The sequence below is a fragment of the Rhizoctonia solani genome, chromosome 5, assembly GCF_016906535.1.
Source record: "Rhizoctonia solani chromosome 5, complete sequence".
Classification (NCBI taxonomy): domain Eukaryota; kingdom Fungi; phylum Basidiomycota; class Agaricomycetes; order Cantharellales; family Ceratobasidiaceae; genus Rhizoctonia; species Rhizoctonia solani.
This window is the reverse complement of record NC_057374.1, coordinates 1,054,775-1,078,315: the sequence shown is the minus strand read 5'-3', so window position 1 is coordinate 1,078,315 and position 23,541 is coordinate 1,054,775. Positions and strand designations below refer to the sequence as shown.

Here is a 23,541-nt window from a genome sequence, read left to right as displayed (position 1 = left end):
TGGTGGCCGAAATGACGCTCTCTGATGCCGAGTCATGTGACTTCACTATTTCGGACAAGTAATCATTTGATATTACATTGCTTCAAGTACACGATCTACACCACTGATAACGTGCAAAAGTGACACGCACTGTATCACTATGCCGAATCTGGGGGCCCAAAGCACCAGGTACTTTGAGTTTTTCACGTACAAGATACCAATAGCCCGACCCGCCTACCCAGTAAAGATATCAATAACCCATAAATGTTCAATATACACCGTCGAATGACGTTTCACTGTCGCGTTCAAGGCCGATCAACTCGCCGCACGTGGCAGAAAGTATTAATTATACAAATCGTTTGTCGAGTAGTGGTTGGATGACAGTTATGAACGAACGATTACTGGCCGGATTGAGGAGGCGAAACCGGGATAGGGGACGAATTGGATTCCGCGGCCGCCGCGCCGTTCGGAACCGGCTTGGAAATAATGGGGACCTGGATTTGCTCAGGAGGAGAGGTTTGGCTCGAATCAGAAACAAGTTCCTTGATGGGACTGCCAGTCTGACCGGTAGGCGAGGTCGAGAGGGGAGCAGGAGAGTGGATATTGGGATGAGGGGACGGAGTAACGTGTGGAATACTATATTATAATTAGCATCGTACAATGACACGCAGTACTCAAAATACTTACTTTTCAGGGTGAGGGATAGCGGTGCCAACTGCGGCTTGAGAAGTCACACCTGCTTTGGAGAGGGCATAGTCACCCGAGTCGAAATATTTCCGATCCTGAAACAAATCACATTAGCGAGTGCCAAATAGTAAACAGACAAGAAATACCTTTTGTACTTTGGTTAGCACGTTCTTGTGGGTAGGAAGCTTGCCATAAAGGCGGAAGAGTTTCTGCTCTTCCTCGGTCATGGTCTATTAATAATAACCGCGTCATAATCAGTTCGATTGAACCATTCAGTGCGGCCGGTCATTACTTACGCTCATGTCAACCTTCTTGCGTTGAGCGGGCAACATTGTGAACGGCTTAAACTCGAAAGGACCAAGGTGGGTAGTGGGCGTAGACAAGAGCCTAATATCCAATTACTCGATATCAAGGCAACGGGTTGAAAGATTCAACAACGAATGTTGGCGCAAAGTAATTCGAATAGATGGGTGCAGCTAAAACAACGATGGCGCTGGCTGGTTGCGGTAGGTGCAGAGGGGATGAGTGGATAGAGTCGTGTGGCCCGTGCGACACCGCTCCCCAACCTTATACCCTCTAAGCTTGGGCACGTGTCTCTCATGTAACACAGGCACTTGCCTAGTTGGGAGCTGACGCGCCGCTTCTTTCTCAGCAACATTACCCCCTCTCAAGTTTGAGATGTATCCAACGCGCATAATACCCAGATTTTGAACTGTTCCAGTGTGCCCACCTTCATGCAGAAGCAGCCCTATTACAAACCATACCAAGATTTGTTCGATCTGCCATTGATTTTGGCTTCACAGCCCAGCAAAACCGAGCCGATTCACATGGGACAACTAAGTCTCGGTACTCTTCCCTAACAACGTACTCAGCATCCTTTGGCTTTCTCAGCCACACCCAACAGTGGAGCTGACACATCACTAACAAATAAGTTCACTGCCTCGTACAGAACAATCAACGATTATGCACCGATTATGACAATCTCTCCCAAAAGACCTTTTTCTGGCAACGATAATCACCAATGGCGTGCGATGCATAAATATCGGTCTTCCGAGCTCCACAACTGCGTCACCATACAGAAAATCCGTGGCTGCGCAGTAGTGTTCTTCACACATGATATAAGCTTTGGAGCTGCCTAGAACTGTTTAGTACAAACGCCCAGAAGAAATCTGGGATAGGTCCAACGCACATGAATTTTCTCTATTTACTATTAAATTGCCATGGTAGTTACTAAAAAAAACCACTGCGCACACGTTCCCGGGTATGGTATAAAATGCATTATAAGTAGTTGTGTGTGTGAAGCTTTGGTCTATTTATTTCCCCACAATAACCTGAGTGAAACATGGGTCAATTCAGCTGGAGGTGAACAAAAAGAGTTGAACGGACGCAGCAGTGGTATCTCGAGGAGCTGAAAGACCTCTTGCAACTGAAGTCTTCTGGAAATTGGTCTGTACGGCCAAAGCAGAAAACGGACTAGCGCCAGAGTCAAAAACGTGACATATCGTGCAAAACCAACACGCACTCGTCGTTTTTCGCCGGGGCTGTAAGCATTGGGTCATCCAGCCCTGCAGTAGGAGGCCGAAAATTCTGAAATATTTCCTCGTCCTTGATCTCTTGAATCTTCTTTGGAAGGAGGACTGTGTATATTGTTTGGCTCGCTTGTCGTGCAGCCGGAGTATCTGTTGGTTGCCTGTAGAACGCAGCTTCATTGAGAACACGTTCTTCAATTTCCGTGGGCTCTACATGAAGGTCCAAGTCAATCACCATTATTAGATACCTCAGACACCACTACATTTTCAAAATGCGGTCATCTAGCTTCGAAGGGAGGGCCTAACGATGACAAAAATACCATATAAATCTGAATGTTTATCATAGGTGACAACGCTGGCGAGATTTCAAAGTGCGTTTATACTAGCCCAAGGAATGGAATTGATGACCATATTTTGAAAATGTGGTAGTGCCTAAGGTCGAGTGCGACAGCGAACATACCTCCAAGCCCGATATTCTTTTCTATCATTCTCGCGAAAGCTTTCGCGTCAAGATTCGGATACTCGTCATCCGAAGATCCGGCGTGAGAGTTTATGGATGCGACCATCAACTGCACCGGAATATTCGAGTCAAAAAAGCAAGTGACTATCGGTACTTCTGGCAAGTTTGGACACTCTTGCCGGCAGATCATCGCCACCTGACCCGACAGGCGCCACGTCCCGTAAGCGCCCGACATAGCAAATCCCACAAGCGTCGCGGAGAGGACGGAAAGGCGGGATCCCGGGCCGGAGACGAGATGGATCACCTGTCTGTTTTCGGACTCTGATGAAAGCTCTTTAGAGGCGACCCAAGCGTAGAGCTCTCCATTCTTCTCCACACCCATCCCCGCCTCTGATATCCCCGCTCTCCTACTTTTTCATTCCACCCATTTCTAACCTGTAGTCCGGTTCTTTTAAGTTCCAAAATGGCATCCAAGCAGGGTGAATTTGTTGGGGCTATCGACTGCGGGACAACGTCCGTTTCATTGATTGCTTATGCTCCTTCATCGTTGAGTCTGACCATGTTTTAATCAGGTCTGCACGATTTCTCGTATTCGATGAATTCGCGAACGTCGTAGCTGAGCACCAGCGCGAATTCCCGCAGTACTATGAGCATCCAGGGTAGGCAAGACTTTGACAATATATTGTTCAGCGATACTCATTGCCCTTAGTTGGCACTCTCATGATCCTAAAGAGATCCAAGAGGTTTGCGAGTCCTGTGTTGCCGAGGCCACTAAGAAACTGGCATCACAAGGATATGCTGCCGATAGCATCAAGGCAATCGGTAAGTAAATTTCACAATTCTAGTTTGCAAGTACTCATATGCGCACATAGGTATCACGAACCAGCGTGAAACGACAGTCGCTTGGTCTCGGAAGACAGGCAAGCAGCTTTGCCGAGCAATCGTCTGGGACGATGGCCGTACCAAAGCCGAAGTCACGCACTATGAAAAGAAGCTTGCTGAAGAGGGTATTGAAGTCAAACCTGGTGAATTTCAGAAGGGCCCTGAAGCCATTAGGAACATGTACGTTGACTTATCCCCGTTTATCTAATTTCATTATTTCTGACGGTCAGCTCGGTGCATTTAATCCCCCTTGATGGTAATTCACCTGTGTGAATGCACTACCCGCCGATTCGAATTGATCACATGTGAAATATTATACGCATAGAACTGGCATTCCAATTTCGACTTATTTCTCGGCTATCAAGCTACGATGGATGATGCAGCATCATCACGAGGTCCGTGATGCGCACGAGACAGATGATCTTTTGTTTGGAACCGTTGATTCGTGGTTGGTGTATAACCTGACTGGAGGCGCCAATGGAGGTGTGATAGGCAACTTCATGTTAATGCCGTCTCTTATATCGTTGTTCCAGGCCTTCACATCATCGATGTAACCAACGCGTCTCGTTCTTTGCTCATGGATTTGAAGACCCTACAATGGTCGGAACCAATGCTCAAATTCTTCGGCTTCAAGAACTCGATCCTCCCCAAAATTGTTTCCAACTCAGAGGTTTATGGAACCATAGTTAAAGGTACGTCCTTGACCCAATAGTTATGGTACCTAAAATGACGACGTTAACTACTGCAAATATAGGCAAACCATTGGAAGGTGTTCGTATTGCTGGTATTGTTGGTGACCAGCAAGGTGCCCTGGTCGGAAACAAGTGCTTGAAAGCTGGCGAGGCCAAGAACACATATGGTACTGGTGCCTTCTTGCTTTTCTGCACTGGGGACGACGTAGTTCTCAGTAGGAATGGTTTGATTAGCACTGTACGTACCACTGTCATTATTTGTTCTACTTTCTCTAACCGCCATTGATTACCAGGTTGCGTATCAAGCCGGACCCGACAGCAAGCCTGTATATGCATTGGAAGGATCAAGTAAGGGTTATGACACGGCGATCATCATCTCCCGGTTCTCACAGTTCTTCCCATAGTTGCCGTTGCTGGGAGTGCCATTCAATGGCTCCGAGACGGCGTTGGTCTCATTCAAAACGCTCCGCAGATCAATACCTTGGCCAGTAAGGTTGAGGATACTGGAGGAGTCTACTTCGTTACTGCCTTCAACGGCCTACTCGCACCCTACTGGGATGCCAGTGCTGGGGGTATCCTTATTGGTAAGTGTCTTATCAGTATCCTCTGGATTCATACCAATTCTAGCTGCCTGTAACGTATAGGCTTGACTGCATATACGACTCCTAGCCATATTGCTCGGGCTACTCTCGAGGCCTCTGCCTTCCAAACAAGAGCAATTTTGCAGGCTATGGCTAAAGATTCGGGAGTCGAGCTTCAGCACCTCAAAGTCGATGGAGGGATGACTAATGGCGATTTGGCAATGCAGCTACAGGCAGATATCGGTGGATTCGAGGTTATTCGACCCGAAATGAGGGAGTAAGTAAATCAGACTTGCGCCGTAAAAACTGTGGGTTAAACCTGTGGGTTTACTAGGTCTACTGCTCTTGGGTCCGCCCTGCTCGCCGGTTCGGCAATCCGATTATTCGGTTGGGACATCAGCAAGCCTGAGACCCTCTCTCGAGTAAATACCAAGGGAAGTACCTCATTCAACCCCAAGACGACCCGGGAGGAGCGCGTTCTGAGATGGCTCGGTTGGCAAAGAGCAGTGGAGCGTAGTAAAGGTTGGAACGCCGAGTATGTCGACTACGGAGACGATGATTAGGTACTTCTTTATCTGGGTCCAATGTATTGTGAAGCTAGTATGTATTGAAGTTGAAAAGGCTAAAGGCCAGAGTTCTTTCGTAGCGCGTACATGTATACAGGGAAAATATCGAATTTGCACCATATATCTAGTTGAGATTCAAAGCACCAGCTTCCGAGTTTCTCAAGGCTCCTTCCCATATTTCTGTGGATCCCTCCCGTCTACTGCATTCCGATGTTGTAATATAGCGCTCCTTGGATCGAACCAACCGCTACAAGGCTTCTTGTTGGCATACCCGCCGGCAACCATCAGAACCCCAAGCTACAACATCGATGTCCGAGTCTAGGCGACCTTCCAGTCGGTAACATCGACAAGTCACCTAAGATACATTATGGTCAATAATAAATTGACTAATAATAAGATCAACTTCGCCTTTGTGCGCCAGTAGATGTGATATGTTTGGTGAACCTGTCAAGTAAGGTTGTTCATATACCCTTGGGATTACGAGTAATATTAAGACCTTGATTCCGCCTTCTTTTGCAGTTGGTGACATAATTGGAATTAATCGACCCCAAATGCCCGTAATTGCGAATAAAATAATTATAATGACATACATTTATCTAGTCGTTGAGTTTCTAGTGTACCTTAGCGTGTTCAAAAATCACGCTTAATCCTCACTGCTAGGAATGGGAGGTATTTGAGGAAGACATTTTTGAGCCTATTCTACGAGGTAAAAATAGGATAAAATAGGATATATATGGCAGCGTCGGTAAAGCGGCTCATATATCGATGAAACCCCATATTGTGCGTACGATATTCTAGGTGCTAAAACAACTCCACCTACGCTTATTGATCTACTTGGTTATTTACTATACAACAGTACAGGAGAACTCGATATATATGCAGCTCGGAGGAATATGTCCACAGCAAAGCAACATATAGAGCGTATTGGAAGTCCGCAGTAGGCAAATATGATTCTCGCGGGACTTGATGCCCTAGTTCACTGCGCTGAACAAACATATGAGAAGTAAAATCCTAATATAGCAATAAATATCGATACAATCACCAGTGCTCTTGTACAGTGTTCAAGCTACCGTGTCCGTCAAATCAAAGGTCATTTTTCACCAACAAGCAACATATGAAATAGACTTTTTTTTTTTTATGTCTGGGTCCTTCTTACTATACTCTCCCAAAGCCGGATTCGCTCCTCCATTGCCGCGAGATTTCTAGAATCTAGAACATCCTCGCTATTCCTCACACAATCCGGGAGTAATGCAAGAGCAGCGAGCTCCGCAGGCGATTTGGAAAATAAGGAACGCCGCCAGACAAGTTCGTCAATATTTCGAATGAAAGTCAACGCAGGATCTGAGCCGGTTTGTTTTGGTCTCTCAAGGGTGGGGTCATGAGGCGGAGTCAAACTCCGCAAATCATCAGGTCGTTTAAGTGGGGGTACCCTCGGTAAATCGGTGTGTTCGAGCACGCTCGCCGGCGTTCCGTTCTTGATACCAAGCTGAGACTCCAGTTCTAAGCAACGTTGACGAAGGACGATACTATCCGTGCGAGCAAGCTCAAGTGCCTTGGAAAGTGATGTCATTTGAGATTGCATCAAATCAAATAACCCCTTTTGGGTAATTGTCAGTTTTGGTGAGCACAATTCCAGGGCGCAAACTTACTGCTATATTCTGCCAGATTGGAAGTGTTGAAGGGTCGATTGGTATGTCTGCAAGATCCATTACGCGAGGTTCCTCAACAGGTGGTGAGCCGAGATTGCCATCAGAAAGCGGGGGGTTCAAGTTTAAGGGTGATAACAAAGATATGGGGGGCGCGTCTTTTGTGCTTGGATTAGCTAGGAGTCCTGGCTGCCTAAACTCTCGGGAGGAGCTAGCCGTCGGTGGCCTTGATTGCTCCTACCGAGTACGAGGTCAATATTCCATCTAATTACTGCAGCCAGGTGTCACGGAGGCAAAGAAGGTGGCGGAGGCAAATATAGGGTTATTCCAACTCACGGAAGCAAGGCGAACCAGCTCTGGCTCGTGAATGTCTACTGGTCCCCCTAAGGACACACTGACCTCCCCACGGGTACCAACGCTGCGTGACCAAGAAAGCGTAGAGACATCTGAGTGAGACTTGGGTATGGAAGGTTGAACCAGTTCCTCTCTAATACGATCAAAGTCGAAGCGTCCACTTCTATCTCTCAGGCTCGAACCTTCGGACGAAGACATAGAGTCGGACCGCCTGTTGAGCGCAGCTGGGCGAGCCGTTGACTGTGCGGCAATTAGCGCACTGTTGATCCCAGGATGAGTTGTGCTGAAATTCATTGGATCCGGTCGAGATTCGTCTTCAACGTCTTCGGTGCCGATTAAATCAATGAGCACATCGGTATATTCGTTGCCTTGGCCAGATTGCATGATGGTCGACCGGTGTTTGGACCCCGTTGGCAAAACCTCAGGCACGTGATCCCGACGCGTGGATGCGCACAGACGCAGCCACGTACTGGGGCAGCCACATTAACGTGTACCCGAGTCCAAAACGTGTTGTTCCAGCCTTGACTTGATTACCTTCGTGACATGTCTATGTAAGAATTGTGATGACTTGGGACAGAATCGCCAATCCTTCACCCATGGTTCAGCACGTTGTAGTAATTGCCAATAAGCGCGTCGAACCGAGTCGGATGGTCCCGCATCACTCTGCTTTTTTGTCGATTGATCAACACGGATCACAGCCATTGGCCTAGGTCCTGATCGAGGTAGTATCGGGGCTCCGTAGCGCAAAGACATTATCCTCTTTGTAACAATTTCTTCCCGGGTTCTCCTACTACGGCCCTCTGAAACTTGCACTCGTCGCGTGGGTCGGAAGAGTTAGCCCGGCGATCCTCATCGCATTAGGGTAGCGACACTCAGCGACACGCGTCGACTTTAGCCTCGTTATCTGGCACTCTTGCAACTGCTCGGCCGAACCAAGTTTGCCCTTTCTCGCATAACGCAAATAATGTGTTCAAGAATTAGTAAACCATGTGCGTCTCCTCGGTTCTAGCCCCTCCAAAAGTGACAAGCTACACTTCCCGTCGGCTGGTGGGTAACATGACAAGCTATTATCGCGAAATCGGAAACTGGATCAAACACGGATCACGCAGTATATGAGCGCCCCATATTGATAATGCTTAGTACTGGGAGCTTTGGTGCGAGTAGCAGACCGTATCATTTAACCATATATACTCGCTTGAAACACAATACAAGGAGGAGCACAAATAAACCACTGCCTAGCCGTTGTTACGATCCAGATCTCCCAGGAAGTCCTGACGGCCTTGTGAAATCGGCTGGCTTGCATAGGCCTTTACTCCTATGCATAGGCAACCGCCGAAATACATATCTTCTCCAACGTTGAATCAACGAGCTCCTTAGCATCGAATTTAGCTCTATGACGACAAATCATTTAGCCTAGGACATCTATGTCAGGCCTGTAGATCAAGCTCAGCACTTGTCCTCCACCGTTCTTCCTCGCGAACAGCTTCGCTGACAGCCAGCGAGTCGCCGCAAAACATCAGTCATAATCCGTCCTGCGATGGCCACCCAACCATCCCGAGCAAATCGTTGTCATATACACCGACGAACGCACGAAGATCGACAATCTTTGCGAGTCGCTAGCCACTCGGCCAGCGGGCATGCCATGACGCCCATCCTGCAAGAGCGCGAGAAGCGACGAAGGTAAGGCTTCTAAGTCGGCGCTTGTGCTTATTAGCCTGGCGGAAAACCTTTGTTGACATTCGGGTGCTTCATTTCATTCATAAACCTACGAAAGGAATCCAGGAACCTTGAATGCGGGATATGGTCGATCGGGTAAGTCGCGATTGGTCTTTTCCGACCGCACCTCGGGAAAGTGCACGGCGAGGAAGTCCCGAGGTAAGGGTTCGCGGGAAAAGGCATCAGCACCCACAACTAAGAGACTGATTGACTTGAGCTGGATGCTCATGGGGTTACGGTGACTTCAGCGAGCTAGAGAGCAAGATGTATGCAACCTTTGTTACTCGGGAATAGCTACTTGCGCCGATCCTTTATTCCTAAGATCGATGATCGTTGATTTTTCTGACGCTCTTCAGTTACGAGTCTGGATGGATGCGTCGTTCAAACGCACTGGAAACTGATCGTCGCAAGGCATGCTGAAACATCAATGGGCTAGAAGAGAAACTATCATTGACAGCGTTGTAACAATATGCGAAATGAATTTGGTCATAGTTGATCATCTATGCACTCCTATATACCTGAATGCATTTGCACCATCACATTTATCGGTCTTAATGTGATGATGGTGCTCACACTTTTCTATTTTACGACAAGGTGGACGGACAGGCGTAATCACCGCCCATCTTGGGGATGAGTTGAGATCACTTGCGTTCCTGGAGCGACCAGAACGCCCCACCTGAGCGCTAAGTCATTCATTCGAACGGTATGCCCGACATTACTACGACGGGGGAACGAACGACGTCAGTCTTCTCAAGACAAGGGACGCACTTCCTGTCGATGCCCGTCAGGGCTGGACAGCCACGATGGACATAGATATTGTAGCTTTTCTACTGAATGGCGAATGCTTCATTCTGTAACAAATGTACATAAATAAAGTTGTTCAACTAGAACATTTCAAGTATAACAGTTAGGGGAAGGGGGATTTATGCGTATGACAAGGGGGATGAATGCACGTTGCGGGGAAACGTTTGGATCGACTGGGAAAAGAGGCAGTTACCGAATGAATGTATTCTTAGTTGGCGAGGATCAAGAGATGAGTGGCGGCAATTTTATCTTTATTACACATTTCATTTGATCGTCGTCTGACTCAGCAACATCTAAGATCCATAGATACATTCATGATGATGTCCACTCAACATCTCAAGTTACACGAATAATAGCGCATTACTACAATGCTCGTCTGGAATTTCACAATCTGCCAGTATGCACTCGGTATTGTCCAAACTACATGTCCACCCACCATTTTCCCAGAGCAAGGGTAGGTACACTCGCTCTTAATCTTCCCGACCTCCAGAAGACTGGAAGGCCCGCATGGAAATACGGTCCGAAGTCTAATCGTGAACCCTCTTTGAGGATAAAGTGGCAAACTCGGATGGTGCCTATTTGAGCGGGGGGGAGGAGAGGGGTGGATTTGTCCAATGAACTTTAAGTTGTATCGGGATTTGACAACGCATTCGTCCGGTCCCGCATACAGGCCTGATTCAATTTATATGAGCGCGATCCGTAGCACGGCGATTCTCCGTGCCGGTTGTGCCCTCGACATCTGCTCCACTGCGTAGGGGGAGAACCCAGGTGAAGTGCACGGGGTGAGTAGACTTCGGTACTATCGCGAGATCTTATTACATATTATCAACTTGCAATTCTTCGCTGAAATTCTGATAACCGTTGGGGGGTTTCGTCCGGGGTTCAGTGAGTACAGCCAGGGGTACAGTACAGCATCTGGTGAACTCGGAGTATTGCTCATCCCCCTGGAAAGCAGGGTGAGGACTCTCCGTACTTCCAAGGAGGAGTATCACGTGAGGCGAGTGGGACGGAGGTATCGATGCCGAGGGGGGATGGCTAGGCTTACCCCAATTTTGGACTAGACGGAAGCATCAATCGCCCCAGATCAAAACTCCGACTACCTATGAAGGGCGATGCCCAAGGAGATCGGAGCCTAGCATAGGTGGATCACTCGGAGGATCCCCTATGTCGACGATTATAGCTAGCTGAGTTGTGGTTTACATGGGGTTTGTGGGTCGACTAGGGAGTGTTTCGAAGTACAACCCGATGTATCTTTCAAGTCGAGAACGCCTTGTTTGGCGATGGAATTCGCGCGGTGACAGTTTTGCGTCATGCATGAATGCTAACTATACAACTAATATAAATCACAATCAAATGACAGAGATATTGGGAGACCGGCTTGGCTGCCGAGCTGACATCGGCGGAGACTCGCGCGCTTAGAACAATGTTATTCCACAAGGGTAGGGCTGCGATAGTTGGATTGCTTGAATTATTTCAGAAATCGGTTTTTCGGGGAACGGATAACGTGTCGCGGTAGGCGCAACGAAAAGCGCACCGAGGGACGCGGATTATAGGATAGGGGTGATTAATAGGCACTCATAATTACTGAATCAAGTCTAGTCGGTACACGAGGATTATATGCAAATTCAACGTGGAGATTTCGGGAGCGCGTAGAACGCAGGACGCATGGTCTCGGTCGCTGTCTGGACTGGATTGGAGGGTTTCAGCGGCGTGGGAACGTCGGCCTTCATAGACAGATAGTGCGCTCGCTGTTGGTGTCGATGAGCATAAAGAGACAAGGGAGCGGGCACATAGGAGCGCGTGTAGTGTGTGGGGGCTTGTGTGGGCTCGTGTGTGGTTGTATATGAAATGGCAGGGCCAGGGGGCACGTGATGAGCAGGCACATGGGCGAGAATCGGTATGTTCGCGTGGGAAGGGTTCAGGAAGGGAGTGGTACCCGGGCCGACGGAGAGTCAGGGGATGGACATCTGGTGACCGGAACTGTGGAACAGGATACACAGGCTCAAACATGACTTGTCGGCGGGAGGAGAGAGCTTTTGGTGGCTTTTTGGACATATTGTAGATCAAGTTGCGTCAATGAAGCTGAGGGTCGCTCGTGCTTTTTCGGAAGGCGGCTCTGGGCAGAGCAAACGGTGATTAAAGGATGTGACCGACACAATAGTTGGTCTATAAAGTCTTCCGCCAGTCATCAAGACATACATTTCGTTCCCCCGCACCGGACCCCCATTGTAGTCCGTATTCGTCCGTATATCGCCATTTGCTAGGTTTATTACCCTTTGTTACTGTCTGCCGCGTCCACTATTACTACGGACCGGCTGCTTGCTGCCTCTATCGCCTTCGTCCCCGGTCGCACCGACAGGCCCTTAGTTCCAGGTTCAGTTTGTGTGTTTGCATCATGCCGCCTTCGCGCCGCCATAATAACAACATTCACCTGACACAATACACCCGTGAGTACATAGTTCCACACCTTAGTCCTTACCTTCTCCCTCCTTACACCATGGCTAACAAACGATTACAATCTTCCTCGCCTGTTTTGTTCAATGCACAACTATGGTCTGGAACTGATGTGCAAACCGACAATCCTCGTGCGATCCCACCCGACTCTACCGACTCTGCCCATTCCACTGTCGCTGCTCCATTGCCCCAACCAAATACACCTCCACCGCCCACAGATATTCCGTCGAGTCGGAAGAGCGTGTCGTTTCAGGTAGACCATAGCCCATTTATTACTGTCGATCCTTTGTCGCAAGTATACGATCCGTTCTCTGCCATTTCCCCCGCGTCAACAGCCTCTCCTCTGCCTCTATCGCCCTCTCGCTCGCCTGTATCTGTGCCTCTGCACACTCTGGGAGAGACCGAGCCCACGGGGACCTCGAGCACACCAGCTCAGGTTCGATGCTTACTCCTGGTCCACGGCCATCACGCCCCACGACTATGCGAGCGCACCCCAACCCTATACCCCAGGACATCCTGCCAATGTGGCGCATCGAGAAGCAATGGAGCGGGAGGCCTATGAAGGTGCCGATCCAGAGGACATTGACGGAGGGGCTGGTCCCAGCCGCAAGAGCAGCACCAGCAGTCGCCGCCGTGCATCCGATCCCGACGCATCCGATGACTTTGGCATTGGCTCTGCAGGCACCAGCGTGGCCCATGCCAGGGCCGTTACTCAGGCCGTCAAGCCCAAGAGCCATGCTCGCAAGATGAGCGCCGGTCACATCCTCCGTCCTCGCAATGCCTTTATCATTTTCCGGAGCACAATGATCAAGGAGGGCCAGATCACTGAAAACATGGAGGCAAGTTGATCATTTGTTGACTAAATATCCGCATCTAAATCGATTTTTATCCTACAGAAAGACCATGGCAATATTCAACAATCTGTGGTATTCTATGGAGAAAGCTCCCGCCTGCCGAGAAGCTCAAATACCAGAGGATGGCCGACTTGGAAAAAGAACAACACCGGCTGGCCAATCCTGGTTATAAATATGCCCCCAAAGTAAGATCGCCATTCAAGGTTATGGTCCAAACTCTAATAGTCTGTTTATAGACTCGGAAGGAGCCCCCCGCTCGACGCCGCCAAAAGAAGGACCAGGACATCGTCGCTCGCCGCTGTGCCCTGGCCGCCGCCTTGCTCGCCGAGGGCCGTCGAGGTTCTGAGATGTCCCGGCAATTGGAACATTTCGACAAGGAAATTGCCACCCAGATCAAGAAGGAAAAAGAAGAGGCCGCCCGACTTGGTATTCGCCCCGACCCATACGCTCATGCCCACTCGGCTAAGAAATTGAAGAGGCTCGAGCGCGAACGGAAAGAGCGCGAGCGTGCGTTGGCAGCTCAGGCCAGCGCTGCCAACCTCAGGGAAGGTGTTCTTGCTATGCATGCTCAGGCCGATGCCCAAGCTGCCGAGAAGAGGCGTAACGCGCCCGGACCCTCGAACCCAAGCGGCCCATTCTCTCGTGTCCCCCGCAATGCATACACTCCTCCTGGCGGGGCGAGCATGCCGCCCCCTCCTGCTCCCGAGGCTGCTCCCACATGGACCAATCCTTGGGCCTCGGCTCCAGCTCCGGATGCGGTCAACATGGGCCGTCGTCCGTCCTCGTGTCCTCCTCCTGCAGCCGGGAACATGTCGATCCCGTCCCTCCCGACTGTTCCAGCTGTGCCGGTGTACAACGACTATGTCTCGCCTACCCAGCCTCACGCGCCGCATCTCATCATCGACGACATGGCCCAATCTTCTCACCTGATGAATGCGCCTGGTCCCGCGACAGCGCCCCTGTCGTTACATCATCCTCAGCCTCAGCACAATCAAGGGTTTGCCGTTCCGCGCCGTCGATCTTCAAGCGTTCCTCCCCCAAGCTTGTATGCAGCGCCCGCTCAGCAATTTACATCTCGTAATGGTAATGGCTGGGAACCAGGCACGCGTCGTCCCTCGGTCGTATTCTCGATGGAACTGGAGCGCAGGCCGTCGCAGGTGCAATGGAATGACGATATGGGCATGGGCGACGTCCGCCGTCCATCAGTTGCCGGCCAATCCCTCGGCCTTGGTCTTAACGGGTGGAGCCGCCGACCAAGTGCGATGCTGTGGGCACCCCAGGAGCGTCGAATGAGCGCGCAGGCACCCCACGCTGGTCCGAACACCACATGGTACTCGAATGGAATGGTATGCTTGATTTTCGGTGATTCTCGTAGGGACGTAAACTTACCTAATTGCGCGATTGTAGAATTCGACCTCGCATCTTGATGATGCAGGCGAGCCCAGGATCGACTTTGGAAACTTTAGCTTCCAGACGACCAATAATAACCCCAACTCGGCGTACGGGCCTTCGAGCGACGGTCTCACGGGCCAGCATCTTCCTCCGACGGCCGGCCCCGATCAGTCGTACCAGTTCCCTCCTGCATCTGGTCCCAGTGATGTTGATATGTTCCCGAACATGGACCCGTCGCCGTTTGGTGCTATCCTTGCGCAGAACCAGAGGATGCCGATGGCCCACGGCAACTGGCAACCTCCCACCGCGGCAGTGTCTCCGGCCGCAAATGGATACTCGCATGCCCCGCATACACCCGAGGCGGATTATTCGCATCCCCATTATTCTCAACAGCCCAACAACCACTATGGCGTTCCTGATGTCCGGGTGCACGAGTCGACTTGGTCTGGCCCGATCAACAACGACCGGAGCGTTCCGCACACCCCGATCGAGTCGTCTCCCAACACCGGGATCGACGAAGAGAGCGACATGTTCGAGCCGTTTGGGGACGATGTTGGGTTCCCCCAGTTGAATAACGCATCGTGTGCGGGAAGCGAGGGTCGTAATGTCTCCGCCGTCTACCAGGCCCAGCAGACCAAGTCGTTGCCCCCTTACTCGAGTTCGTTGCCACTCGGAGACATCATCCATGAGAACGCCATGGGAGGCGAAGACGATCTTGCCGCGTACTCTCAGGGCGCCGATAACATCACGCTCGGCGGGTACGACAGCAACTGGAAAATCCTCGGCCAAGTTAACGAGTGATGGGAATAGATGATTTATGATTTTTTTGAATTGGATCTTTCAAGGTTTAGTTTCTTTCTTTCGATTCGCTGTTACCTATGATGTCCTCTATGTCGCACACATGTCTCACTATGTCTACTTCTCGTCTGTCTCTTCGTCGCGTTTCGGTTCACAGCCTACTTGGTGTATGGCCGGCTCTGTCGACTGTCCATCAATGTTGTTTATTCGCCGCACATATTGTTTTTCGTAACATCACTGTTTCTATTCACTTGCTCAGATTACATAGTTAATTTGTTTCTTGGTTGTTGAAATCCCGAACCAAGCTCTGTATCACTACAATTACAAACTTCTGGATCAATATACCTCTTCGCGAATAGGTCCACACATCAATGCGCACTAGAATACGAGTTGCTTTTTTCAACGCTTGAGCTTATTCCCCATCTAGCATTCTCAAGGTTCACTTACGAACTCCCCCTGGAATGAGGCTGAGATGTACGTGTGATCCGAACGAAGCTAATATATACCGATGTACCCATTAAAATGTCCAACGACCCATGAATCACTTGCCGCGGGTGATCGAGGGAGGGAGGGGGGGCCAAGGGAAACTGCCGAATCCAAATCGCGGCAGGACTAAACCTGTCTGTCTCAACCGGCGATGATCGTCTGCCCGACGCATATTCGTGGGGCAATAGATACAGTCGGCGGAATGTGATTTACGGGCCACGGCCCCTCTCGCTCACGTCTCGGTCCCCCATGTTGTATCGTCCTTGGTTGGCATGTGGGTGAACATTCAGGAACAAGGTCGCGGACGAGATTGCGACAAGCGCCAGGACGGGATCTCATTTCACTCCACCACCAGCCCACCCGAGGACTGAGAAGCGGGTGGGTTATGCTTACGGTCGTCATTTTGGGGGAACGACACTTTGGGCGATACTTTTACGGTCCCAACGCCATGACGAATACTTGTTTTTACCTTGTTCTTGTTTGTTCTCGGATACCTCTAGGTTTTGTGTATATCGGGCCACATGGGCGTTGTCCAACAAAAGTGTCGTAACACACAAAGGGCTGGACTCGAACGGAACGGGAGGCGAGGTTGTGGGTTATGGTACGTGTGTTCAAGAACATGTGCGGGTATCAATCGATACTTTGAAGCTTGAGCGACTTACTTAAAAGCGCTCTAGTTACAAGTATGAGCGTAGTTCAACGTTAGATTGATCAAGCGTCAGAAGCTGTACGAAAGTGTTTTGACACACTGTGACCCAAGACTGGATATCCGGTGGCTACAAACCAAGAGCTCTCGAAGAGGCACAGCATTGCCCCTTTATTCAAGGCAACACAGCTCAACAACTCAACTCTTGCTTTTAGTCACAATTGTTCAATTTGAGTTGAAGAGTATGTTTTCAGGTTATTATAAATTTTACTTCTGCTGATATGGCATCTAACATTGCTTTTACCCCTCCAATTACTGACCTGGTTGACTTTGTTAGATTGGGTCTTTTATACCAGTGTTTGGTAAACAAGGCCCTATCTTGAATTGGGCCATATTGCCATGTTGTATTCACACACCCAAAGGTATAAAATATTACCAAACCAAAATTAAAATGATATATAACCAAGGCAAGCATACAGAAGCTAAAAATTGGGGGATACATAAGGCAGTAGGATAAAGGAAAATTAAGAGAGCCTGTCCATTGATAAATCAAGTGCAAGCAGGGATGGGAGGAAGGAAAATTAGTCATAAGGGGTTGGGGCATGGACAAAAGAAAGAAAAGAAAGGCTAGGATCTACTTCAGGGGCTGTTGGTGGCTTGTCTTCTTTACTTGACGTATACCTGGGAGCCCATGAAGCCTATTGATGAGGATCTGTGATTTGATTGTACCACAGTATTTGCATTTGCATAATTGGAATTGTGAGGGCCACCTCCCATAAGCCACACTCCATGCATCATGAATTCATTACAGGAGCGGAATTCTTTATCCTTTGGACCTAAGGTATTTATGAGTAACAATTCAAGGTACCATATGGAAGGTGTATTACCATATAAGTATAAATCAGACCTTGGTTTCTTTGCATTTTCTGGTTGAGAATGGTGGACGGTAAAGTTTGTACCCATCTGGCAATGAGTCCATGAAATATGGTCCATCTGTAAAATACAGTTAATACACAACATTAAAATATAGCAATCTGACTGACCTGTATAGCCATACACTGTCTGAGCTATATATGTTCCTATTTGCTCCAAATAATTGTTCATGACTTTGCTATCTTCCAGGACCTCTTCATAATAGTTTGTGGCTGTCCTATGTTGAAGATCCTGTGGCTGGTTAGGTGGGTTGCTTGCATCTGATGTGCCCATGAGATAAAATGCCCTTTGACAAGGGACTCCATGTGATCTGAGGGGGAGTGTCCACCAGATGCACCTTGAGTGGAGGAGGCTGAGACTTCTCTATATGATCCTCATCAGTCAATGATATAGTAACAGTGGAGGTGACTCTCTTACTTGAGTAGGTATTCATAGTGGAAGTGGATTCAGTTGTGGTTGGGATGAACAAGCAATTGGGGTGGGGCTGGGTTCTTATATACTGCAGACACCATTGTTTGTTACTATGTATCAGACTTCCATATTTGGGAATTACATTCCCTTGTCATCCTGGATGACTCATTGCTGTGCATGTGGAGTATGTGACTCATCAAAATATTAGTCACCATATTGGTCATTAGGATTGGTCATGGGCTGTCCCTTGGCCCTCACCCAACGCCATCATTGCTACGATTTGACACTTGACTCGCCCTCTCGACTAGATTTTGCCCGCAATGGACCGCTTAGAATCACTTGGGAACCAACTTTCCCAAATAACAATGTATGACATTAAAAGCATGTACAACCAGGTTAGACACAACCTCTTTTGGTCCGAATTTCCGTATACACTTACAAGGTTTTGCGAAAATAATAGGCTAAGAATATGGTACTTAACGTGCCAGAGATGGAGGCAAAGGTCAGAGAGGCGACGAACGATGATGCTTGGTATGTGAGATTGTTACTTTATCCGCGTATATCGGAGCTGACGTGCCCTCAGGGGAGCGAGTTCCACCCTTATGCAGGAAATAGCACAAGGGTAAGTAGTTTTAGACCATCATATTCTCGTAGTCTAACTTGCTATATATCAGCACATTTAACTTGTGAGTATGGGACACTATCGAACATCTTGCGGCGCCATGACGTGTCTCACAGCCAGCATTTCAACGAAATTATGCCATGCATTTATTCGCGATTCATGGAAAAAGAAGCCACCCAATGGCGTCAGATCTACAAAGCCCTACAGCTCCTTGAATACCTCATAAAGCACGGTTCGGAGCGTGTCATTGACGATGCGCGATCACACATTAGCATGATCAAAATGCTACGCAACTTCCATTATATCGATGACAAGGCTAAGGATCAGGGTATTAATGTTCGTAACCGAGCAAAGGAGATCGCAGAGTTATTATCGGATGTAGAGAAGATTCGGTCCGAGAGGCGCAAGGCCAAGACGAACAGGAACAAATATACCGGTACTGGCAGCGACGGTCTATCGTTCTCTTCTGGCGGGGGAAGATACGGCGGATTTGGAAGCGAAAGTCTAGGATATGGCGGAGGTGGAGGTGGGGGTGAGAGTGGAGGTGGGAGCGGGGAGGAGGCGGAAGCAGCTACGATCGTGGTACGTGCATTGGGGTTTGTACTCTGTTTATTCTAACACTTGTGGCCTAGAGTACGGCTCCAGAGGGGGTGGCTCTTCTGGCTATGGTGGTGGAGGGAGCAGTCGAGAACGACAATACGATGAATATGATGCGGGTGACTGGGAGGATGCACCAAGGCGCTCGACTACAACCACACCATCCCGAAGTGCTTCGATGAATACTACTACGAGCAGGGCCACCACGGCACCCGCACCTGCTCCACCTGCTCCACCTGCACCAAAAGCTCCGGCACCTGCAGTCAATCTTCTTGATTTTGATGATGACGAACCTATTCCCGCTCCATCTGCTGCCGCTGTTGCGCCTGCTTTGACCCAATCTTCAACTGCGGCAGCCTCGTTCGACGGTATGTATCATTGGAATTACGTATTGCATATAGCCTTACAAAGTATCATGTAGATGACTTTGGTGAATTTTCGAGCGCATCTGTTGTATCTGCGCCCGCGCCACAGGTTCCAGCTGCAGCCCCAGTACCTACAGCGCCGAAATCGGCTGGCTTGTTTGATATGCTTGATTCGACTCCTGCCGCCCCGGCTCCGGCCAATACATTTAGCCCCGTTCAAGCAAAACCTATATTTGGCGGGCCTGCACCAAGCTTCGGCGCCACACAATCCCCAACTACAATGTCATTTGGAAGCACATCACAGCCCATGTCTCCTGCAGGTTTTGGAGGTACTGCTTCCCGTCCAGCCATGCAACCTACCATGTCCTCCGGCCCAAACTATTTCGCAAGCGCTCCCGTTATGTCCCCTACTGCCAGCACGCCTGGATCCCAAATCAAGGCCCCGGGCGTGACGAGCACTGCTGGTGGGAACGCTTCCAAGTCGTCCGCTAATTTTGACGACTTATGGAATATGTCCCTGGGGTCTTCTTCAACTGCCAAGCCTGTGGCGAACACAAGCGCCAGCACAGGAAAGTCCATTAAGGACCTGGAACGAGAAAAGGCCCAAGCGAAGATATGGGGCGGTGGAGGCCAGGCTTCCAATACGAGTGGGTTTGGAAACTTTTCGTCTGGAAGTGGGGGCGCTGCGAGTGGCGGGGGAGGCGATTTGCTTTTCTGAACGAGATCGAGTCTTAGTCCCATGATTGGTGTAAATCCCCAGGTGGTGTATGTATCCTGACTGTTAATTTCCTGGTTGCGACTCTGGCTGGCCATTATCTGTTTATCTGGACTCCTTTAAGTTTGGGGCAGATGGTCAGATGGATGTGGGCGAGCCAAGTAACTGTACCACATGTTGATGGGTGATGGTTAAGCGACGGCACAGGGATCAACGTTGTATAATTTTTTACCTGTGGTCCCTCGTGTCTCTTTTCTTACCCTGCCCGAAGACATGCTCGTCCACCGAGAACCCCGCCTCTGTTGTGCAAGATGGAATTACATCAAACTTACCCTTCGCATCTGGATCCAATTTTGGCGTGCTTCGAAGTCGGCAGTTGTATAAAGGACTTGTGACACTTAGCCCAACTCCTCAAAACAATCTCTCTATTTCTTAACGACGACCAGGATGTTCTCTCTCTCAAAACTTGCACTCATCGCTACACTCTTGAGTGTTAACCCGACGTATGCGTTATGGCCAAGGCCAGCTCAATTAAGTACTGGGACAACAACTCTACGGCTGTCTCCTTCGTTCGATATTAAGCTCCCCGATGGGGCACCCTCCGATCTTAAAGATGCTGTCGACAGGGCCAAGGCTGAGCTCAAAGGCGATAAACTCGAAAGATTGGTCGTTGGGCGAGGCTCTGGCGATGCTTCGCGTATCAAGAGCGCCCGTGAGCTGAAAACGGTGCAACTAAAATACAACGGTGGTTCCAAAGGAAGAAATTCAAGACGAAGCAATAACCGCTCTTGGTACGCGCGACGAGGCATATACATTGAGTGTGCCGGCGGATGGGAATGCAGCTGTTATTAGTGCCAACTCGACGTTGGGCTTGTTCCGTGGATTGACAACGTTTACTCAAATGTGGTAAGTTGCAGATGTCATGGTACTCCATTAAGTTATTTAGCGACGTAATTTTATAGGTACACCTACGATTCATATACCTACACTGCAGAAGCTCCGTATGCGATCACAGATAAGCCTGCCTACGTAGGTTTTAATATACTACCTATGTCGAGTAGTAATTGACTTGTCGATAGCCATACCGAGGCCTCCACCTTGATACTGCGCGCAACTATTTCCCTGTTGCGGATATTAAGCGTACCCTCGATGCGATGTCATGGGTGAAGCTCAACCAGTTCCATTGGTACATCTCGTTCATATAGAACGTGGCCAGCGTCTAACCAGGTTATAGGCATATCGTTGATTCGCAATCATTCCCCCTTACTCTCTCCAAGTTCCCAGAACTGGCAGCAAAAGGGGCGTATTCGTCCAAGCAAATTTACAGCGAAGCCGATGTCAAGGGAATTATTACTTATGCTGCTCAAGTATGTTTATTGCCCTTTCTTTACTACTCTCGCAACTGATGAACGAATAGCGCGGAATTGACGTCATGCTTGAAATCGACACACCGGGACACACCGCTATTATTGGAGAGTCGCATCCAGAATATATTGCATGTATGGTACGATGCTCTACCCTATCCTTAGTCTATAATCATTACTAATCCACATCATAGCACAAGACACCGTGGGCAACATACGCAAACGAACCACCTGCAGGGCAACTCCGCCTCGCTAACCCCGAAGTTCGAAAGTTCACAGCCGATCTCTTCTCTGCCCTCCTAAACCCGCTCAAGGGTCTGGGTACTTTGTTTAGTTCGGGAGGAGATGAAATCAATGCTAAATGCTACGCCGAGGACGAGGAAACGCAAAAACAGCTTCAGAACCAGGGCCTCGATTTTGAGGGTGCGCTAAATGTATTCACGAATCAGACCCACAAAGCTATAAGAGACGCTGGACGAACTCCAGTTGTCTGGGAAGGTGAGTATGAGTTTTGGAAATTATTCGTGGGTTATTGAACCGAAGGGAATCAATAGAAATGATCCTCAATCACAATGTAACTCTTCCACAGGACACGATTGCCCTGGTTTGGATATCATCCGCCAACGTTGCCTCGGTTGTTAACAAGGGATACCGTGTGATTCATGCACCGTCGGACTTCTTCTACTTGGATTGTGGTGCAGGCGGATGGGTGGGTTCATTCCCCTCGGGTAATAGTTGGTGTGATCCTTTCAAGACATGGCAAAAGGCGAGCCAATCAGCCAACGTCCGAAGTTTTCACCTCTAATTTGGTTTATAGGCCTATTCATTTGATCCACTAAATGGCACAACTGGAGATCAAGCCAGCCTCGTGATGGGAGGTGAGTTGGTATCACACTATGGCTTACCATGTCGGGCCTCATCTTCTTCCAGGACAATCTCTCTTGTGGACAGAACAATCTGATCCTTCCAATTTGGATTCTATTGTCTGGCCCCGTGCTGCTGCTGGTGCCGAAGTGTTTTGGACTGGCGGTAACCGAAACGTTACCGAGGCTTTGCCCCGTTTACACGACATCCGTTATCGTATGGTGCAGCGCGGGGTACGTGCCATTGCTCTCCAGCCCGAGTGGTGTGCGGTCCGCCCATACGCCTGCGACCTTACCGCATGATTTCTCCGTCCAAACTGTATGATACAACCGTACCACAATATAAAAAACATTTATAGAATCAGGAATACAATTACAATACAGCCATACACTAGTAGCCACAGTGTTCAACTTTCAGAGTACAAGCATCTAGTTGATCATCTTTCCAGCATCGCCGCCAAATGACGATCCGCTGGTTGCAGAGCCAGCATCCCCAGCGTTGCCTATAGAATACATGAGCAGCAGCCCCGAAATGTCAAATAGATACTTACCAGACCCAATGTTGAGAATGCTGATCCCACTCTCACCATAAACGTTACCTCCAGAGGCTTGGCCACCGTTACCGGTATAGGCGTTTCCGCCCCCAGAGCCACCGGCAGAAGTTCCCTTCTTGCTGCCCTTCTTTCCGCCTTTGGTAATTCTAGAAAGTACAGATATATGCGGTTAATTCCTGAGAGAAATGCTAGCCTCTCGAGCTACCCACTTGTCGCCTCCCTTTCCACCAACGGCAACGCCAGAATCAGCAGCTCCGCCGTCACCGGCATTGCCAGAGTTAATATTGAGCGCCTTGATGGGACCAAGGCCAAGAGGTCCTTTGCCTTCACCACCGTAGACGGAACCACCAAAGGCCTGGCCGCCAACACCGGTGTAACTGAATTCGAATGTTAACTGTACATACTGGCCGCATACAATGGATTATACATACGCATCCCCACCGTCCCAAGGACGAGGAGTAGGAGCCGCAGCGACGAAGACGACAAGAGTAGTGAGAGTGGCAACACGGAGAGCAATCATAGTGTATTGGTTGTGTAAATAAGAGAGTGAAGATTGACTAATATGTTGTAAAGTAAAAGTAAAAGGGCGCG

The 23,541-nt window shown here is 49.3% G+C and overlaps 11 protein-coding genes across 11 annotated transcripts; 4 read left to right on the top strand and 7 right to left on the bottom strand.

The window, feature by feature from the left end:
- Positions 1–377: 377 nt before the first annotated feature.
- RhiXN_09149 (mRNA stability protein) lies at positions 378–998 on the bottom strand (the record flags this gene model as incomplete). Its single annotated transcript, XM_043328965.1, has 4 exons — positions 378–615; positions 667–761; positions 813–896; positions 963–998. The coding sequence occupies 4 exons, from the start codon at positions 996–998 to the stop codon at positions 378–380; spliced, it is 453 nt and encodes a 150-aa protein (XP_043180411.1).
- Positions 999–2,018: 1,020 nt separating this feature from the next.
- Positions 2,019–3,037, bottom strand: RhiXN_09148 (uncharacterized protein; the record flags this gene model as incomplete). Its single annotated transcript, XM_043328964.1, has 3 exons — positions 2,019–2,139; positions 2,189–2,405; positions 2,656–3,037. 3 exons carry the CDS (start codon positions 3,035–3,037, stop codon positions 2,019–2,021), a joined length of 720 nt encoding a protein of 239 aa, XP_043180410.1.
- An 81-nt stretch (positions 3,038–3,118) lies between these two features.
- Positions 3,119–5,373, top strand: RhiXN_09147 (FGGY-family carbohydrate kinase; the record flags this gene model as incomplete). The annotated part of the gene is made up of 12 exons (XM_043328963.1): positions 3,119–3,168; positions 3,228–3,314; positions 3,365–3,477; positions 3,528–3,717; positions 3,768–3,806; positions 3,863–4,020; positions 4,071–4,229; positions 4,292–4,467; positions 4,523–4,577; positions 4,634–4,813; positions 4,874–5,087; positions 5,145–5,373. The coding sequence occupies 12 exons, from the start codon at positions 3,119–3,121 to the stop codon at positions 5,371–5,373; spliced, it is 1,650 nt and encodes a 549-aa protein (XP_043180409.1).
- A 1,138-nt stretch (positions 5,374–6,511) lies between these two features.
- Positions 6,512–7,760, bottom strand: RhiXN_09146 (uncharacterized protein; the record flags this gene model as incomplete). The annotated part of the gene is made up of 3 exons (XM_043328962.1): positions 6,512–6,973; positions 7,026–7,259; positions 7,359–7,760. The coding sequence occupies 3 exons, from the start codon at positions 7,758–7,760 to the stop codon at positions 6,512–6,514; spliced, it is 1,098 nt and encodes a 365-aa protein (XP_043180408.1).
- Positions 7,761–8,892: 1,132 nt separating this feature from the next.
- Positions 8,893–9,321, bottom strand: RhiXN_09145 (uncharacterized protein; the record flags this gene model as incomplete). Its single annotated transcript, XM_043328961.1, has 2 exons — positions 8,893–9,091; positions 9,146–9,321. The coding sequence occupies 2 exons, from the start codon at positions 9,319–9,321 to the stop codon at positions 8,893–8,895; spliced, it is 375 nt and encodes a 124-aa protein (XP_043180407.1).
- Positions 9,322–11,477: 2,156 nt separating this feature from the next.
- Positions 11,478–11,951, bottom strand: RhiXN_09144 (uncharacterized protein; the record flags this gene model as incomplete). The annotated part of the gene is made up of 2 exons (XM_043328960.1): positions 11,478–11,644; positions 11,780–11,951. The coding sequence occupies 2 exons, from the start codon at positions 11,949–11,951 to the stop codon at positions 11,478–11,480; spliced, it is 339 nt and encodes a 112-aa protein (XP_043180406.1).
- Positions 11,952–12,393: 442 nt separating this feature from the next.
- On the top strand, positions 12,394–15,397 carry RhiXN_09143 (HMG (high mobility group) box protein; the record flags this gene model as incomplete). The annotated part of the gene is made up of 5 exons (XM_043328959.1): positions 12,394–12,603; positions 12,647–13,193; positions 13,247–13,389; positions 13,441–14,550; positions 14,612–15,397. The coding sequence occupies 5 exons, from the start codon at positions 12,394–12,396 to the stop codon at positions 15,395–15,397; spliced, it is 2,796 nt and encodes a 931-aa protein (XP_043180405.1).
- A 2,030-nt stretch (positions 15,398–17,427) lies between these two features.
- Positions 17,428–17,732, bottom strand: RhiXN_09142 (uncharacterized protein; the record flags this gene model as incomplete). The annotated part of the gene is made up of 2 exons (XM_043328958.1): positions 17,428–17,519; positions 17,570–17,732. 2 exons carry the CDS (start codon positions 17,730–17,732, stop codon positions 17,428–17,430), a joined length of 255 nt encoding a protein of 84 aa, XP_043180404.1.
- Positions 17,733–18,360: 628 nt separating this feature from the next.
- Positions 18,361–20,172, top strand: RhiXN_09141 (epsin amino-terminal-like (ENTH) domain protein; the record flags this gene model as incomplete). The annotated part of the gene is made up of 6 exons (XM_043328957.1): positions 18,361–18,401; positions 18,454–18,492; positions 18,545–18,556; positions 18,609–19,074; positions 19,127–19,457; positions 19,511–20,172. 6 exons carry the CDS (start codon positions 18,361–18,363, stop codon positions 20,170–20,172), a joined length of 1,551 nt encoding a protein of 516 aa, XP_043180403.1.
- A 444-nt stretch (positions 20,173–20,616) lies between these two features.
- RhiXN_09140 (beta-hexosaminidase) lies at positions 20,617–22,699 on the top strand (the record flags this gene model as incomplete). The annotated part of the gene is made up of 10 exons (XM_043328956.1): positions 20,617–20,881; positions 20,931–21,075; positions 21,132–21,198; positions 21,249–21,355; positions 21,404–21,536; positions 21,587–21,673; positions 21,728–22,031; positions 22,088–22,242; positions 22,351–22,411; positions 22,464–22,699. The coding sequence occupies 10 exons, from the start codon at positions 20,617–20,619 to the stop codon at positions 22,697–22,699; spliced, it is 1,560 nt and encodes a 519-aa protein (XP_043180402.1).
- A 126-nt stretch (positions 22,700–22,825) lies between these two features.
- Positions 22,826–23,470, bottom strand: RhiXN_09139 (WD40 repeat-like protein; the record flags this gene model as incomplete). Its single annotated transcript, XM_043328955.1, has 4 exons — positions 22,826–22,899; positions 22,948–23,096; positions 23,160–23,327; positions 23,382–23,470. 4 exons carry the CDS (start codon positions 23,468–23,470, stop codon positions 22,826–22,828), a joined length of 480 nt encoding a protein of 159 aa, XP_043180401.1.
- Between the last annotated feature and the right edge of the window lie 71 nt (positions 23,471–23,541).